The sequence below is a fragment of the Zeus faber genome (assembly GCF_960531495.2).
Source record: "Zeus faber genome assembly, chromosome: 13".
Taxonomy (NCBI): Eukaryota; Metazoa; Chordata; class Actinopteri; order Zeiformes; family Zeidae; genus Zeus; species Zeus faber.
The window spans coordinates 5,635,927-5,654,015 of NC_137198.1; the positions used below are offsets into that span (position 1 = coordinate 5,635,927).

The 18,089-nt window shown below is 47.1% G+C and overlaps 1 protein-coding gene across 1 annotated transcript in view; it reads right to left on the reverse strand.

Annotated features, from left to right (window-relative positions):
• Positions 1–821: 821 nt before the first annotated feature.
• nin (ninein (GSK3B interacting protein)) overlaps positions 822–18,089 on the reverse strand; it is a 29,421-nt gene continuing 12,153 nt past the window's right edge. The window contains exons 10-28 of the mRNA XM_080011955.1: positions 17,771–17,911; positions 17,269–17,443; positions 17,020–17,130; positions 16,743–16,832; positions 16,472–16,607; positions 15,217–15,338; positions 13,801–14,915; positions 9,994–10,092; positions 9,832–9,901; positions 9,566–9,733; positions 9,215–9,331; positions 8,832–8,945; positions 8,056–8,202; positions 7,724–7,903; positions 6,379–6,513; positions 6,189–6,290; positions 4,727–4,816; positions 2,034–2,153; positions 822–1,899 (exon numbers count right to left, since the gene is read on the reverse strand). Coding sequence (XP_079868081.1) covers positions 1,684–1,899; positions 2,034–2,153; positions 4,727–4,816; positions 6,189–6,290; positions 6,379–6,513; positions 7,724–7,903; positions 8,056–8,202; positions 8,832–8,945; positions 9,215–9,331; positions 9,566–9,733; positions 9,832–9,901; positions 9,994–10,092; positions 13,801–14,915; positions 15,217–15,338; positions 16,472–16,607; positions 16,743–16,832; positions 17,020–17,130; positions 17,269–17,443; positions 17,771–17,911 — 3,448 coding nt within the window. The 3' untranslated portion in view covers positions 822–1,683. The remainder of the gene's footprint in view (positions 1,900–2,033; positions 2,154–4,726; positions 4,817–6,188; positions 6,291–6,378; positions 6,514–7,723; positions 7,904–8,055; positions 8,203–8,831; positions 8,946–9,214; positions 9,332–9,565; positions 9,734–9,831; positions 9,902–9,993; positions 10,093–13,800; positions 14,916–15,216; positions 15,339–16,471; positions 16,608–16,742; positions 16,833–17,019; positions 17,131–17,268; positions 17,444–17,770; positions 17,912–18,089) is intronic.

Consider the following 18,089-nt stretch of genomic DNA (forward strand, 5'->3'; position numbering starts at 1 on the left):
TCCTCCTCGTCCCAGCGCGGACTGGGAGGCGTTTCCCACCCGGGCCCCGGGATTGACAATGCTGCCTTCATGTCGTGTGGGAATTGTCGCGTTGCGGCCAACGGCCTGGAAGGGTCCGGTTGGACCTCGGCCGAGCCGTTGACGCCACCGGCGCTTTTGCCGCTGCTTACGCTATTAAAGTATCATCCGATTAACGTTACTACTTTAAGTTACTACTTTAAGTTAGTTTGACAACACTTACTACTTTAAGTTAGTTACTACTTTTAAGTTACTACTACTATTCGACTAACATATATCAAAACACACCAGAAGCGAACCAGTTTCGTAGTAATACCATCTGACCTCTCCAATATAAAATGAGTAAGTCTTACTCATCGTATGGCCGGTCACACGTGATAATATACATTTCCTCACTTCCCAAGACCACATCCATTTTTATTTGTCTTGCCATGGCTGGGTGCCAGACCGGCGTCGTGCCGCACGGCTTTCCACGCTGACTCGAACGGGTGTTTCCAAAATGGGAGCTCGTATTTCCAACCCCCCCTAGTTTGACTTGAATGCAGCGTCACCCTCAAACCCACAGCGGGTTTGTTTGACGCACGCGCACACGCGCACGCGCGCACACGCGCACACTTTGCATTCTTCTGGTTCACATCCTGGGGGTCCAATGTCCACAATGCGAGGGCCATAAAGAAATGGCCTGTCCACAAACCCCTCGTCTTAAAACCGCTTTAATGGAAACAAGCATCGATGGTGATAAATACACACAAAAGTAAAGACATACAAACACGAGATCTCAAAAAAAAGATTTATTGCGTGACAAGAAAAGTCTTAATTTCAACCAGTTAAAAAAAAAAAAGTCTCACAATTTCAGTCTGACTGGTTCCTTTGTAAATATAAAACTCAAATCTGGCAAATCACCAAATGTCACCGTTCCCATTGACACAATAGTAGGTGTTTCATATGCACTTTTTTTAACATCTATAAAAGCTGGACAAGTCTTCAAAATATATTTGGCAAACACAGCATTGTATGGTTTCACTATACAAATCTATTTAAATAGGTAGTGCGCTCACTCGGCCTTCGCTTCAAGCGTTTGACGTGACATGACAGCAAACAGCTGAGAATGTCACAGGGATTATTTGGCTTTCGTGATGTGGACATGTGTCGACCAATGACACGGGTCACATGTCGTCCCTCATGTTGACAAACTACGTGTCGATATTACTTCAGGGAGGAACGGCGGATTAAGAGGGAGCGCTGTCTGTCAACAAGATCAAATCAATCAGATCTTGAGCGCACACAACGCTGAACATTCAAAGTGTACTTCGGCTTCATCGGAAACAATGGAATAGTCATGAGATAGAGGAAAAGTGTTGTAAAAGTAGTAAAATAGTGTATTGTAAAAGCATTACAGTTGAATATTTAAAAACATACAAAAGGGCTCCAGTGGTCCACCAAATGCACCCTACATCATTATTTTGACAAAATATTATGTCGGTAAAACAAAAAGTTAAAAAACCATATCAATGGTGACAAATCAAAAAAATAATTTGACCTCAAAAGATATTGTGCAAAAAAATGTACGTATGCAAGTCGACACGAGATATAGTTTAAGGCTTAAGGATGCAAAGATTAAATTGACGCGAAACAAGAGGGGGGAGTCTCCCCCCCCCCCCACACTTAGGCGCACTTGAAGCGGAGCGGCGCCGGCGGCAGCGGCGCCGGGTGCAGCTCGCGCACGATCTTGTTGAGGCTGGCGATCTTCTCCTCCAGCAGGTAGTTCCTCTTCTCCGTGATTTTGTGCCGCTGCTCCGTGATCTCCAGGGCCTTCAGCAGGTTGTTGTTCTCCACGTACAGATCCCTGATCAGCGTGTCCGCTTGGCCGTTCTTGTGCAGCTGGGGGGGGAACAAACATTGCATTTCCACCGACTATAAGCTGCCAACCTCAACGCTACTTTCTCCCAGCGGGGTGGAGGGGGAGGACGAGGCGGGGCGTGGAACAGACCGTTTTGCCGGTGCTCCGTACTGACCTGCTCTTTCAGCTGGGCGACCTTCTCCCGGAGCAGCAGCTTGACGTTGTGCAGCGACAGCTCGATCTCCCGCATCCGCTCCTCCATCCTCTTCATCGTGCGCTCCCGCTCCTTCTCATCCTGACGGGGAGAGGGTCGGGAGTTATTGTCCGGATGCGATTCCTTATAATGTCAGAATAGTGCCAAATATTGCTCCGACTTCCAGTTGTCTTCAGCTTTTGACGATGACACCGCCAAACTGCGTGTTTCAGAAAGGTGCGATTAAAGATGACGCAAAGGCAAATTGATTTAAACTAGATGCTTTATTTACTTCAGGCATAAAATGCTTCCTGGTACAGTTATGAAGAGACGCTGCACTAAAAATATAAAATTAAATTCAAATAAATTAACTTATACACTTTTCCAATTCATTCAGACACTGCCGTAGACGAAATAACTTAAAACTTAAATAAAATCATAAATAACAAAAAAAGAAAAACAGGATGTGGTGCCACAAGGAACTTTGCGTACGATGGCTATACTACAGAAAGTAATACAACGATAAAGACAAACAGATTCTCTTACATACACAGGAAAAAACATTCAAAAAGATAAAAGCCTGGTTGGACCAGACAGTTTTGAGTAAACCGTTTAAGGTTCTAAAAACAACTATTTCCTATGTAGTGCAGGGGCAAATCAGTCCCAAAAACATGAAAAATGTAGACCACCGAGACAACAAACAAATAAAAACTTTCTTTGCTTTGAGAAATATTCAACAGAAAAAAAAAAAAAGACACTTCTTGACCCTCAAAATTCCACCTTCCCACTCATGTTCCGTTTTCCACGAATGCACGTGAACAGCAAGCGACTAACAGTCATTTCTCAGGTACATCAAGAGGCTGGAAACGCTGATTGCTGGACAACGTTCAGCTCGCTGTTAGGCACCGACTCGGCCCCAAATATAATATTCTCGATTCCTCATCCCCAAGGCAAACAGACGGTTGAGCCTTCAAGCGTGTACCCTGTCATCCATGTTCAAACCAGAGAGAACCAAGTTATGTTATCTGTTAAAAAACAAACAAACAAAAATAAATAAATAAAATAAAATAAAATCATTAAAAAAAAAACCTTCCTGGTGTGTAGACAAATATTTAGAGAGCTACAAAAGTGAGAACAACTCCAGAAGCCAGTTGTGTCAGCATGCTGTGGTGCTGTCGTGCTGTACAAACTCTTGATTTTCAAGCGTGATCTCGTTAAACTCCCAGAGAGGGAAGCGGACGCGCGGCAGCCTTTGCCTGCCCCCTGGCGGCCTTCAAGTACAATTACACATGCCTGAAAATAAGGCAAACCCCCTTCTCAGTCTTGCAGGTTTCATCAAAACCATGTTGGCATTCTCCTGTGATACTGGGAACAAACGAGGTACGAGGTCACGTGGTCCTGCCCCCGTACGCGTGGGGGGGGGGGGGGGGGGCGGGGGTGGGGTGGGCGGAGCGGGAGCGGGGTCACAACCCGCCGATCCGCCGGTAGCTGTCTGCGTGAGCCGCCCGCTGCTCCAGGATGGCTCCCTGGAGAGAGAAGGCAGGGACACTTCACCCACGGCTCAAGCCCCTCCCGCTTATCCTTCCGGGTCGACGACCACACATGACAACAGGGGACCTCTGGCGGTGACACATCGCCACGGTAACATGGTGACTTATGGGTGATTTATGGGTACCGACGAAAACACAGACGTGCGGGGCGACTACGGCCTACAGCTGGTATGGGAGACAGACAGACAGCCACTAGGCAGCGGGATGAGGGGAAAAAAAAATTGCCAAGGCCCAAGGCATCGCACCACTTCGGCCTCTTCAATCCCAGGTTGGAAAAACGACACAATGACAGTGAGCACAAGACCGCCCCCGGCCACCAGGGTCTAAAACACCAAACACCAGAGCACACAGAACAAGGAGCGGCGGGTGCGGCGGCGACACCAGAGCACCCACACAAGGAAACACGCAAACACAGAATTAGAAGGGAAGACTAATATCGGGGGCCATCGAGTTCAGGTGCTTGAAACGTCGCAGAAGACCCGGGGCGGCCTAAACACGAGCCCGTTGGACAGCTTGGAGAACAGCTGCTTAAAGTTGAGGATCAGATCTGATTTTATTGGAAGAAGTCTTAAACCTCAAACAAAGCAAAAATATAAAAACTCAATGTGGCGGCACCTGAACTGATGGCATTTCACGAGTCGTCGCATTGGCCCCTCCTCACCCAAGTGAACAGTAACGCTGAACGTAAATGCAACGAATGGGTTCCCAAGAGGCTTCGTATGTAGTGAGGTAATGAGTGTGTCTTTTGAGTGAAAAAAGGAGTCACCGTTTGTTATGACACCAGGAAACAGACGAGTGACGAAAGGAGAAGGTGACAGAGACATAACAATGAAGGATGTGAACTACATGTTCAAGTACTGAGCTACTGCTGAGGATGAAGGCTCTGAAGCTTCTACACAACAGACTTGGGCAAAAAAACCCCAAAAAAAACCCAAAACAATCCAATACATTAGAATTATTATGCCTTTTTTTGTTGTCTGGCAAGCAATTTAGTCACATTTGCTGCCATTTGGGTGCAAAATGTAATCGTGCTATATTTTAAGAAGTTTATAAGAACATTTTTCCATATATATATAATTTTTTTTGCCCACGTCTGAGTCAGAGAAGGTTGTAGTTCCACGTTACCTGCATGTTGTCTGGATCGTCAGCACGTGGAGCCCTGGGGATCCGGTGAGGGGAGGGGGGCAGCAGACCCACCAACTGAGCCTGAAAGGCCTGCGAGCACAACACCAGCGGTGCAGGACAATCAGGCAACCACAACAAGCAGTTCAGACAATGTTGTTATTATTATTATTATAAACAAAACACAATAAGAACAGATTTTAATTAAAAAATACAACTCACAAGTCCACACACACGTCCACACACACACACACGTCCACATGTCTATACACACACACACACAAGTCCACACACACACACACACAAGTCCACATGTTACACACACACACACACACACGTCTACATACACATGTCTACACACACACACACACACACACACGTCTACATACACATGTCTACACACACACACACACAGACACGTCTACATACACATGTCTACACACACACACACACACACACAAGTCCACAACCCTCCACACACACAAGTCCACAACCGTCCACACACACAAGTCCACACACACAAGTCCACAACCACACACACAAGTCCACAACCACACACACACACACACACAAGTCCACACACGTCTACACACACAAGTCCACACACACACGTCTACACACAAGTCCACATGTCTACACACACGTCCACACACACACACACACACACACACACACACACGTCCACACACACACACACACACATCTACACACAGACACACAAGTCCACACACACAAAACCACATGTCTACACACACACACACACACAAGTCCACATGTCTACACACACACACACACACAAGTCCACATGTCTACACACACACAAGCACACACACAAGTCCACATGTCTACACACACACAAGCACACACACAAGTCCACATGTCTACACACACACAAGCACACACACAAGTCCACATGTCTACACACACGTCTATACACAAGTCCACATACACAAGTCCACATGTCTACATACACAAGTCCACATGTCTACATACACAAGTCCACATGTCTACACACACACATGTCTACATACACAAGTCCACACGTCTACACACACACATGTCTACATACACACATGTCTACATACACAAGTCCACACACACACGTCTACACACAAGTCCACATGTCTACACACACGTCCACACACACACACACACATCCACATGTCTACACACACACACACACACACACACACACACACACATCTAGACACACATAAGTCCACACACACAAAACCACATGTCTACACACACACACACACAAGTCCACATGTCTACACACACACAAGCACATACACAAGTCCACATGTCTACACACACACATGTCTACATACACAAGTCCACATGTCTACACACACACATGTCTACATACACAAGTCCACATGTCTACACACACACATGTCTACATACACAAGTCCACATGTCTACACACACACACACACACACACACACACACACACACACACACCTCCAGAAGCTGTGACGACAGGCGGGTCATTTGGGTTTTCAGTGCATCGTTTTCCTGCTGAAGGGTCTCGAGCTTGTCCTGCCTTTCAAGGGCGTCGCAGCTCTGAAACAATTACCCACAATGCTGTGAGGCACCACAAGGACAGCACCTCGACAGAGACGGCGCTTATCTGGGACGACGCAGCTCTTACCTTGTCCAGTTCAGCCTTGGACTCAAGCTCTTGCTTCAGGGAGGCATTTTCCTCTTCCAAGGCCTTGAGCAGGCAGGACTGGCTCTGGTTCTTCTGCTGCTTCATGGACACGACGGTCGTCTCCAGCTGTCGAACCTGAGGATGACAAAATAAAGTTGGTTGTTGCTTTGTTTTAATATAATAATTAAATATTACATTCACTTGTTTATACATCGATCAGCCACAACATCAAAACCAGTTACAGGTAAAGTGAATGACATTGATCATCTGGTTCCAATGGCACCTGTCAAGGGGTGGGATGTATTATATATATAGTGTTATATATCATCATCATCATTATTATTATTATTATTATTATTATTATTATTATTATTATTATTATTATTATTATTATTATTATTATTATTATTATTATTATTATATGAGGCAACAAGTGAAGAGTCAGTTGTTGAAGTTGATGTGTTGAAGCAGCGTAAGGATCTGAGCCACTTTGACAAGGAGCACATTGTGATGCTGGACGACTGGGTCAGAGCATCTCCACAACCACAGGTCTTGTTCCCGCTATGCAGTGGTTACTACCAACCTAAAGAGGTTCAAGGAAGGACGACCGGTGAACCGGCAACAGGACCATGGGGCCCAAGGCTCATTTACATGGGGAGTGAAGTCTAGCCCGTCTGGTTCGATCCACGATAAGAACTACTGTAGCATAAAGTGTTGAAAAAGTGAATGGTGCTATGATAGAAAGGTGTAGAACACACAGTGCATCACAGCTTGCTGCGTATGGGAGCGCTCACAGTGTCCATGCTGACCCCTGTCCACCACCCAAAGCACCTACAATGGACACGTGAGAGTCAAAGCACCTACAATGGACACGTGAGAGTCACAACTGGACCATGGAGTAATGGAAGAAGGTGGAGGTCTGATAAATCACGTTTTCTTCTACATCATGCGGATGGGTGGGGTTGAGGTCCGATGGAGCACCCGTGGGATGTGTTGGAACAACAAACCCAATCCATGGGGGCCCCACCTCACAACCTCCAGGACTTAAAGGATCTGCTGCTAACGTCTTGGTGCCAGATACCACAGGACACCTTCAGAGTCTGGTGGAGTCCATGCCTCCACGGGTCACAGCTGTTTTGGCGGCATGAGGGGGAGCTACACTACTACTGCTAAAACTACTGAAAACTGCTAAAACTCAATGCTGTAATTGTTGGTCCGTTATCTCGTCACTGCTCCTAAATTTTGTGTCGATTGTAAAGCTGTTTTTATTCAGGTTGGTTTGGACACTGATCCTGCATATTTAGAAGGTAATTAGTTAGAATGTCCTCCTCATCCCAGGCATCACCTTTTCCCTGGAGTGCACCAGGTCTCCTTTGGTGTTGCAGACCTCCATCTGCAGCCTCTCGTTGTCCTGCCTCAGCAGGTGCTGCTCCTGGTCGAGGAGACGGGACATCTCCTCCTGGTACAGCTTCTTGTGCTGGTTCTGGAAGCCGCTCGAGTGCAAGGCAATCTCCAGGATTTGGTTCTGACACGCGGCGGAGGGAAAAGGGCGGAGGGGGTGAGCATCCGCATTATCCAACGCCGTGACACAAACAGCCCAAAAATAACTTTAACTTAAGAGCAGTTCCTTGTCTAGCATCCATCCACTTGAGGGTGGACTGACGGAGCGATGCTCACTTTATCCTTGGCGTTCTGCAGCTGTTTATGCAGGGACACCACTTCGTGTCGGAGGGCGTCCTTCTCCTGCTGCGTCACGCGCAGGTCAGACTTGAGACGAGCCGTTTGGAGGTTGACGGCCTGGAGGGATTCATCCAGTGCCTCCGCCTGCAGCACGTGCACACACACACACACACACACACAACACAATAAGGAATACTGGGACACACGAGGAAGCTGGTCCCATACAACCGAGTGACGGATGCCGAGATCCATCTCTATGGGTTCCAGCACGTGCCGTGTATAATGCAGGCCCATGGAATCAAAGCCTCTACTGAAACGACCATCGCACAAACAAGTCGGTTTACTCGTCCGCACACACATTTTACACGACTTACGACCGTTTTCCTGATGATAGATTTATGCAGATTTGAACCATATGGTGAGAAACCTCCCTTAAAATGATTTCCTGGTCCCGCTGACAACTACGGTAACACAAAATACAGTCAAATCAAGAGTAATTAATTACTTTTGTTAATTCTATGCAAAAAAGGCAGAAGTCTCAACAATTTAAATAAATTAAATACATGTCAACATAGTCGTCATCAGGACCAGTGACCGATCATCAGTGGTCATGTAAAGTGTGCGTGAACCAGAAAAAAACGGCTAAAATTGAATTTGACACTGTTCACTTTAAAAAATAATAATAATAAAACAATTGAATAAAGTTTTGTACAACATCTCCTTCATTCTTCCTGTGTGTGTTTTAGTTTCATAGATGTACAAGTTCCTCTCACCCGCTCCTGGATCCTGACCAGCTGGTTGCGCAGACCCTGCGTCTCCTTATCGGACGTCCGGCGCTCTTGCAAAAGCTGCTTCAGCTGCTCCTCCACAGTGTCCATCCTGGACAACTAACACACACACACACACACACAAAAAATAAAAGAAAGAACTAAAAACGTTTTCTTGGCATTACCTGTTTATGGCTTTTGTTTTGACCACAGTCTTTCATGACTGCAGAGTTGAATGAGATGCAGGTTAGTGAACTTACAAGTGAATTCAGGTGCGGTCGGCCTCCTTAACGATGACAGTGTGTAATGTGCTATCCACATCATGTGTGCGGCATGCAGAGAGGGAGCAGCATCTACTCTACTCATAGCGCTGATGGGGCCGTACCTACCTTCTTCCCGAGCCCAGAGAGCTGCTGTGTTAGCTGGCTGTTCCTCTCCTTCAGCTGCTCAGAGTCCTCCAGGGCTTTGGTCAACTCCGCCTCCAAGGCGGACACGCAAGCAGCCATCTACCACAAAACAACGACCAATTCAACTACCCGCTACGACGGTGGCTCTCAAAGTGCGGGGCCGCCCCCCCACCCCCCGGAGGTAGTGAGGAGGTGCGGGGGACTGAACGAGGCGCGAGTGTCTCTCCCCCCCCCCCCCCCCCCCAAAGAATCGCGTTTTGAGAACCACCGCGCTACAGCCACCACAGGCACAGCACCGGGAAAGGACAAGCCTTGAACATGTTAAATCGCCACCTGGCTCCTGTCCTCCGCGGGCGCCGCCTCTCGTCGATCGTTCTCCTGCATCAGCTCGGCCAGCTGCTGGCTGATCTCCTCCACATCCGCAACATTCTCCTCGTTCTTCTGAGACAGAAGCTCGTTCTCGTCTTCCAGCTGCTGGCTCCGGAGGTGCAGCTCTGAAATCTAGAGGAAATGAGGGACGCAACAGTATTATCTCACTTACCTGAACTAAATGGGTTTGTTTTGATTCATTTTCCGCGAGTCACAAGATCTCCTTTCACCTGCTTCTTGAGGCTCTCTGCGATCTCCTCGGCCGCGCTCTTCTCCATCCTGAAGTGCTCCAGCCTTTGTCTAGTGGTTCGGGGTAAAGGAGTATGCCCATATTTAGGACTTCAGACGGCATTCATGGAAATGACTTTGGAAATAAAAACGTTGATTCTTACAGCAAGTCCTGCTTGGCTTCTTTCAAGTCCTCGTCCTTCAACGCAGAAATCCTATTCCCGAGTTTGAGGTTTTCCTCTGCCAGACGACTGGTTTCAGATCTACATCGGGAGAGGAAAAGTTGATGCTGAATGGATCATAAAAGACTTGACGTTTCGTTTTTCAACATCGTGAGTAAAATGTTAGTAAAAAGTAATAAAAAATATCACAGTTAAGAGAAACAAAACAATACAATGAAAAAAACGTAGTTACACAATGCTTCAAAGCGGAAAAAAAAAAAATACAAAAACAGCAATGTTTAGGGCTGGGTATTCGTTAAAAATGTGTTTGTGCTACCCATACAATACAATCTTTCATGATACCAAGAATTTTGAGTAAATGGTTGAATAATCAGTTCCCATAAAGTCATCTATGCCTAGCTTTAACACATCCCTTGGGCAGGGAAATGTGGCATTTACAGTAATACAAGAGAAGTTTCATCAATAGTGTCCATATTAAAAAAAAGCAAGTTAGATACCCAGTCCTATCCCAGTTATCCTAATGGTTGGTTTAAAAGGATGGTCTAGGGGGATTGAACAGTTTGTAGGGTTGAAAACATATATCGTACACACATCTGAGTGACATGCAGGGCTCCATTTAACTACTGAGTAACCATGAAAATAATCTCCCGGTGAAACAATTCCGCAGGTAAGTTTTCAACCCAACAAGCTGAGCCACGGCCCGTGCAACATCTGCTGGGAGCGTTCCACAGTCCGCAATGTGTGATCAAATTATGGGACGACGACAGCACTTGTTTATCGGGCGGAGGAGGAAAGGTGCTATGAAGAAGCACAACAAGGATGACATCACAGAGGATCGTTACCCACGAGGAGGACGCTAAGGACAGGATCCTATTATTCTTTTTTTTTTTTTTTCTCTCCTCTCCCCAACCAAGTTACCTATGGGCCAGCATGCTTCCATTTAATGAGAGCGACTTGTCCTGTAGGTCTGTCAGAGCTCTACGGAGTCCAGCGTTCTGCAGCTCCAGCTCCGTGCAGCAGTTCTCCATGTCGGCCACGCCCTGGACCGTAGCCGGCGGAGGGTAGTCCGGCTCAGGGGAAGGCTCTTCCGGGGTTTTGGAACGGGAGCTGGCGGCCTCCTGCGCTGCCGACAGAATTTCATCCTGCCTCTCCAGGTCGCTGACCACCTCGGACAGCCTCCCGTTCTCCTCCCGCATGCTGGCGATCTCATCCAGCAGGCTCATGTGCTCCTCTTTGAAATCTTGGACAATGCTTATCTTGCTTTCAAGGCCCAAAAGCCTCTTTTTAAGTTCACCATTGAGCTGCTTCAGTTTGCCGTTCTCGTAGACGCTGTCCTCGTATCTAACCTGAAGCTCGTTTATCTCGACGGCCTTCGTTTCCAGCTCTTTGGCCCGCCCCATTAAATAAATCATCTTCACTTTAAGGTTGTAGTTTTCCTCCAGTGCTTGGCTGCCCGTCTCCATCTTTTCGCTGTGGTAACTCACAATGTTCTCCAAAGTGTCCGCCTTCTGCTGAAGCAGGCTAATCTTCTGCTGCAAAAGGACGTTCTCGTCAATGGCGTTGCCGTACAGGCCCCGCAGCTTCACAAGAGAGCCGCCGTCGTCGTCCTCACAATCGCCGCGTTTGCGCTGCTGTTCCGCAGAGGGGACACACGTCGCCAGTGCCTGGACGGGTCCGGCTGCTGCTTGTTCACACCCGCGGGAAGCCGGTCCACATTGCTTTCCACGGCCGTGAGCGTCAAGCGATAAACAGCCGACCTCCTCATCCCCTGCAATAGGGCCACCTGCCTTCTTCGGGGCCGGAAACTCAACCACGATCCCGCCAAACAGCCCCGCAGGTTTGTTCTCCCCGTCACACGATCTGATCGCTGAACAGGTCCCACGATCCACCGCATCTCCAGCGGCATAGTCATGCGGCGACGCATCCCAGCTATAGTCACACTGAACGCCTTTACCTTCTCCATCACCTGCCTCCTGGGAAATTGAAGACGGCTTCGGATTTGAAAATCTGGCAAGGGGCGACACGCGAGGACGCAAATCTTCATCATAAAATGGTTTGTCGTCCTCATCCTCTTCAGTTCGATTCCGACCTCCAGAACCTGATTTTCCAACTCCGCGATGATCTGGAACAGCGTCGACCTCATCAGCCCACTCCTCACCACAACCACCTCCGGCGTGTCCGGCGCAGGCGTCGCTCTCATCGGCAACGTCGCCGCTTTCTTCTTGCTCCTTGCCGTTGGTCTCCACCATGGGATAGTGGTCGTCATCTTCAGAGGCCGCACCGGACTCGTCACATTCATCGCCAAAGCAATCGGTGTCCACAGAACATCCTCCAATAGAATTTGGGGTCTCCACTATCCTCTCAGAGTCTTCGTCTTGACTTTGTTCTTTAACCGATGCCTCCAGATTAGGGGGGTCGTCTCTCATTGAGTTATTATCTGAATGCGTCTTGCATTCAATGGGAATTTCAGCGATTACCGCTTCCTTCTTACTTTCCACATATTCAACATGAAGTGCATCATCATTATCTGGAATATCGAGAACTTCAACATTGCAGTTGTCAGAAATATTTTCAATCGGATTAGACGGTTGTTCCTGCTCCTCAGACGAAATGTCACCACAATGAAATGATTCAGCCAGTTGTCCGTTCACATCAGACTTTTGGATTTCTATTCTCTCCGTTATATCCGTGGTGGCTAAAAGTCGAGCGAGTTCACTTTTCAAATCTTCAATTCTGATGTTGAGCAAGTCTCTTTCGGCAAAAAGTTTCACCCTCTGGTTCTCGTGTGAATCACAGCAAGAAAGACTATGCTTCAACTTTTCCTCAATAATCGCTAAGTTTTCCTCAAGTTCTTGCCGCTCGACCTCAAAGTCTTCCGCCGCCTGTTTAAGCGTCATCTCCAGGCCTTCAATCTTGATCTTTAAATTGTCACGCTCGTGTGACAGATCAACTCTCTCCGCCAGCCGTTTCTCAGACAGGGAAAGTGCCTCTTTGTATTTTACATCGAGGTCCGACAGGCTGCTCTGCAGCTCCGCCCTCTCCTGCCTGAAGTCTTCCACAGCTTGATTCAGCAGAAACTCCAACTCCAGTGCTTTTCTCTCCGCCAGGGCCAGAAGCTCATCCCTGGTCTCCAGACTCTCCTGGAGCCTTTTGTGGAGATCGTTCAGTTGCCTGCTCAGCTCTATCTCTTTGGTTTGGGCTAAGCAGACACAGTCGTTCAGTTCCTTTTGCAGATCCTGTTTTTTCGACAGCAGCTCCTCAATTTCCACCTTGTGAATGTTTTCCAGCTCGTCCCGATCTCTGACCCGTTCGTGGTTAAGGCTGCGTCTTTCCCGCTCCATGGCCTCCCTCATTAGTCTCCTCTGTTCCTCCACTTCCTCGAGGGCGCTCTCCATCTCAGCCTCCCAAATGACTTTCTGTTGGGCGTGGCTGCCGGAAAGCGCCTTCAGCTCCCTTTGGTAGTGCTGCTCGAGGTTCAGCACGTCGACCTGAAAACGCTCAGCTAAGCTTTCCTGGTCACCTGAAAAACGATGTTCCACTTCCTTGATTCTGTGGGTGAAGTGGCTCTCGAGTTCTTTCCTGCACATAGTTAATCAGTGGTGGTTAAGGTCAGAGTATTAATCCATCTACTGCATAGCAAGTCTTAAATTTTACAATAAATGTATGGATAAAGAATAAACCCAACCTGCCCTTCTGGCCATTCCAACATAAAATAAATGAGAAAAAATGAGATACAGTGCATGTTGAAAAAAAAAAAAAAAAGAAATGAACAAAATAAATGCCTCTCACCTCTCCTCAATGATCTCCCCTCGTAGTTTATCCAGCAGCTGGTGTAGCTCTGCCCTCTCCTCGCTGTGCTTGGCACTCAGCTCCTGCAGGGCCTCCCGGTGGCTTTCTTCCAGAAGGGTCTTCTCCTTGTTCAGCAGGCGCTCCAGCTGTTTACCCACCTCCTCCTTCTCCGCTTCAAGCTTTTCCCGCTCCTCGTCCAGCCTTTCCTGGAGCATCCCTTCGTAATCCTCCTCCAGCTGCAGCCTCTCTATCTCCCACTCCTCTTTCAGCTTCTTCTCCCGCTGCTCGCTCTGCCCGTGGACCTTGAGCGTTTCCTCGGTCAGCCTGGCGAGGAGAACCTCCTCCTGAGACTTAAGAAGCTGCGCCCGCTCGCCCTCCCACTGTTCCCGGAGCTTTCTCTCCTTCTCTTCGTGCTCCTTGATGAGCCTCATCATCTCCTCCTCGAGTACCGCCTGTAGAGACTCGTTACGCTGTTCGTCCAGCTGGGACCTCTCCCTCTGCCACTCGTCTGTGAGTCTCTTCACCAGCGCATCACTCTCTTCCTGAAATCTCATGGCCGCCTCCTCTAGCCTGGCGCTCAGTTCAACCTTGTGGTTCTGTTGCAAGCGATCCTTCTCCCTTTCCCAGTCCTCCTGCAACCCCTTCTGAACCCCGGCAATTTCCTCCTGTGTTCTCATCCTCTCCTCTTCCAGTCTGGCTTCCAGTAGCACTTCACGCCTCTCCTCTAGTTTCCTCAAATCCAGGGCGTGATGTCTCTTCAGCTTCTCCATCTCGCCGTCCAGGTTGAGCTCGATCTGGGCCTGCTGGGCCTCCAGGGTGCTCAGCTGCTCCTCAAGGTCTGCGGCATGCATGTGGGCCTCCAGCAGCTGCTGCCTGAGGGTTCCCACCTCTTGGTCTTGCTGGTCCTCGAGCTCTTCTTGCTCCTTGGCGTGCCTCTTCTCCAGGCTGGCCTGCTCCAGCTCCACCTGGTTCTGGAGCTTCTGTGCATGCCTCTGGACTATGGCTATCTCCTCTCTCAAGGCTTGGATCTCCTCCTGATGCTGGAGGGAAATGGCAGCCTTCTGTGTGTCATGGGCCGCCTTCTGCTCTTCAATCTTCTGGTCGAATTCACCCATCTGTGATTACAGAAGCAAGGGAGCAGCTCAACACCTCAGTGTCTTACGTGTTCATGGACAGATTATTAAAAAAAAGCCTGGGTTGCCAATCAAATTCCCCATTCCTCTGGTGGGTACATAGAGGTACAACCTCACATGACATTACCCTCAATCTGAAGCCGTGAATAAAATTGGCATAGAAGTTGTGGAATAGAAGAAAAACAGTGCATTACGATTTTAACATGCATACAGGAGCTTTTGTATTGGCAAGCAATTTTCTTTCGAAAATGAGATTCCTAAAAACACAACAATTAAGACTCACTTTGCTGTCTAGCTGAGCACGTAAATCCTCCATCTCCCGAAGATGTTGCTCCTTCAGTGCCTCCAGCATCATCTCCGCCTCGAGGCTCATGATGAAAGGCTGTCCCTCATCTGAGCCTAACCCTGAGATTAAAATAAAATGTTTAATCCTAGCTCATGATACTGATACTCATGATACTGCCTCATTTCCCTTTGAGCAGTGAATGAGTTTGTCCAAAGTTGACCAATTCTAATAGATTTCAAGACCACAGATTCTATAAAGCGGTGGTTCTCAATTTTTTTTTAATAATGTACAAAAAAAAAAAAAAAAAAAAAAAAAGCCAATATAGAGCTGCATCATGAGTGTCAGATTTATTAAGCAACTGAAAAAAAGCCAATTAAACATGTGCGGGATTTAGTTTGTGTGTCCCCGATTATTATTATTAATTATTTCAATGCTTCAGTACTTGGATACCTGGGATATGATCTACAGATAATGTTCAATTGAATATACACGTACACAATACATGTATGGGGTAAGAGAATGGACTGGAAGTGCCCCAGTTAAGCACAGTGCTTTATATCATTTTAATTATTTGATTTATTCAGTAAGTAAACAGACCACATTAAATACATGTAAAATAAAAACACACTGTCTATTTGTTTTATGAACAGGACACAGGGACTAGGAGACCGCGGTCTCTAATTGACAGAGGCGGAGATAAGCGAGCAGAACACAGAAAGTCAAGCTGTGGCCTCACCGGCCCCCTAGTTTGTACTAGGGATGTTAACGACACAGTTTCAACACAAAATGTAATGTTATTTTGCCAGATAGGCCTAATTATTTTCCACACTTAATCACCGCTGTTCCAACAGACCGTGTCTGCGCTCTCTTTTCAGCACCACAGCCCTAAATGGCAGTTAACGATTGAATTTAAAATAGGAAAATTAATATTAAATGTGGTTTATCAAACTTACATTTACATTTTCTTATCAAATTTATTATAGTATACTTATTTGAGTAATTATGCATGACATTTTCTTAATTAACATAAAAAAAAAATTCTCAAAAATCTCTACCTCCTGCAGTACTCCAAAGTACCCCCTAGTACGCTCACCTCCATTTGAGAAACACTTGATATACTGAAAGTATGAAGATCGGACAATTCTATGGCCCATTCATCAAAGCATCACTCGTAAGTGTTTTGTGATGGAGCACTTAATGTACAATGTGAGAAATTCAAATAAGGGTTGTTGTCATTTTTCATTAGGCCGACCTGGGTCTGACTCCATGCCAGGGCTCTTGCTTTCCAAGTCCTCAGAAAGGGGCTTGCTGCAGGGCTGTGGGAGTCTGCCCAGAGTGTGGAACTCCTGCAGCTCTGAATGCAACTCATCAATACGATCTTGCAATTCCTGCCAGGAAAGACAAAATTCATTGATCGCAATCAATCACAATTAATGTAGAGGTTTACAGATTAATCAAACTGATGCAAACAAATGAAATACAATATTAAATAAACAGTGTTTTAATAATTGGACTGCTATTACCCTGCATTGTGCCTCGTAGCTGTTGCGGAGCTGTTTGATTCGTTCGTCTTGGAGAAAGAAGTCTACACTGCAGGGGTCCAAGCCACCAAACTGAAGAAAATAAGATCACTTATAACCAGCATCTATTTAAACCATCCTGCTCACAAAGTTACAATAAAAAGGAAATAATATGTAATGTCTGTAGTTTAAAGGCTCTTTAAAAGTTTAGACAAACAATGACCGACAACAATCCAAGAATCACACCCATAGTGTGAAAAGTCACATTAAACCATCTTACCTTTTCTTTGAGCACCTTTTCCAAGTTTGTCTGAAGTTTTGTGATTTGGCTTTGGGCTTCAGTTAATCTTTCGCTACTGTCGAGTAAATCCATTTCAAGACGCCGGTTTTCCTGAGAGAAATGGAAACGCGGTAAATGGGATTTGGTGAACGCCAATATAAAAAGGCAGCGGCTACGCGACACGGCTTAGATATATCCATACAAGACGTTATGAATACCGGGAAGGACGAGCTCTGAGCCCCGCTGTACCTTGACGGACATGGAGAGGTGGTCTCGGAGAAGGACTTCATCCTCCCTGACCTTCTGCACCTCTGCTTCCAGCTTCTCGCGCTGCAGGCCTGCCTGCTGCTGTATCCGGTCCATCTCGGTGATCAGCTCCAACCGTGTCGCTGCCAGCTTCTCTTTATGGTCCTGCTCCAGTTTCCTGCACACACACACACACACACACACACACACACACACACACACACACACACACACACACACACACACACACACACACACACACACACACACACACACACACACACACACACACACACACACACCTGCATTGGTCACGCCCTTTCTTTCTTCTGTGTGTCTATGTAAACGGTCCAGAAATGGCACTGCTAGTCCAGTGATTCATTAGTATGAGACCAGGTCTCCCACTTTGCTTAGCCTGAATGAAAATCAAACAATATTTCACAGTTGCGTCCATAGATTACACAAAGGCCTTTATATTTGGTGAATTTGCCGATGGAGGCGCTACCTGAGATTGAGGTTGTTCGTGCGCTCGATAGCAGAGTGACGCTCGTCCACCTCTGTGGCCAGCTGGCTCTTCAGCTTCTCGGCTTTCTCCAGGTTGGAGCAGACCTTCTCCTTCTCCCTGAGCTCCAGGTCCACACGCTCCCTGGAAAACACAAAACACTAGGAGGGTCAGTTGGATGACAGAGAAACAGCTTGTACACATTTATAAAAAAGTCAGTTAAATGATATTCTAAGAAAAGTGTCCGACCAAATATACTTTAAATCTACATTCAGATGGGTGTCAGGTATTAGTAAAAAGGAGGTTTCTGGTGTGCACATCC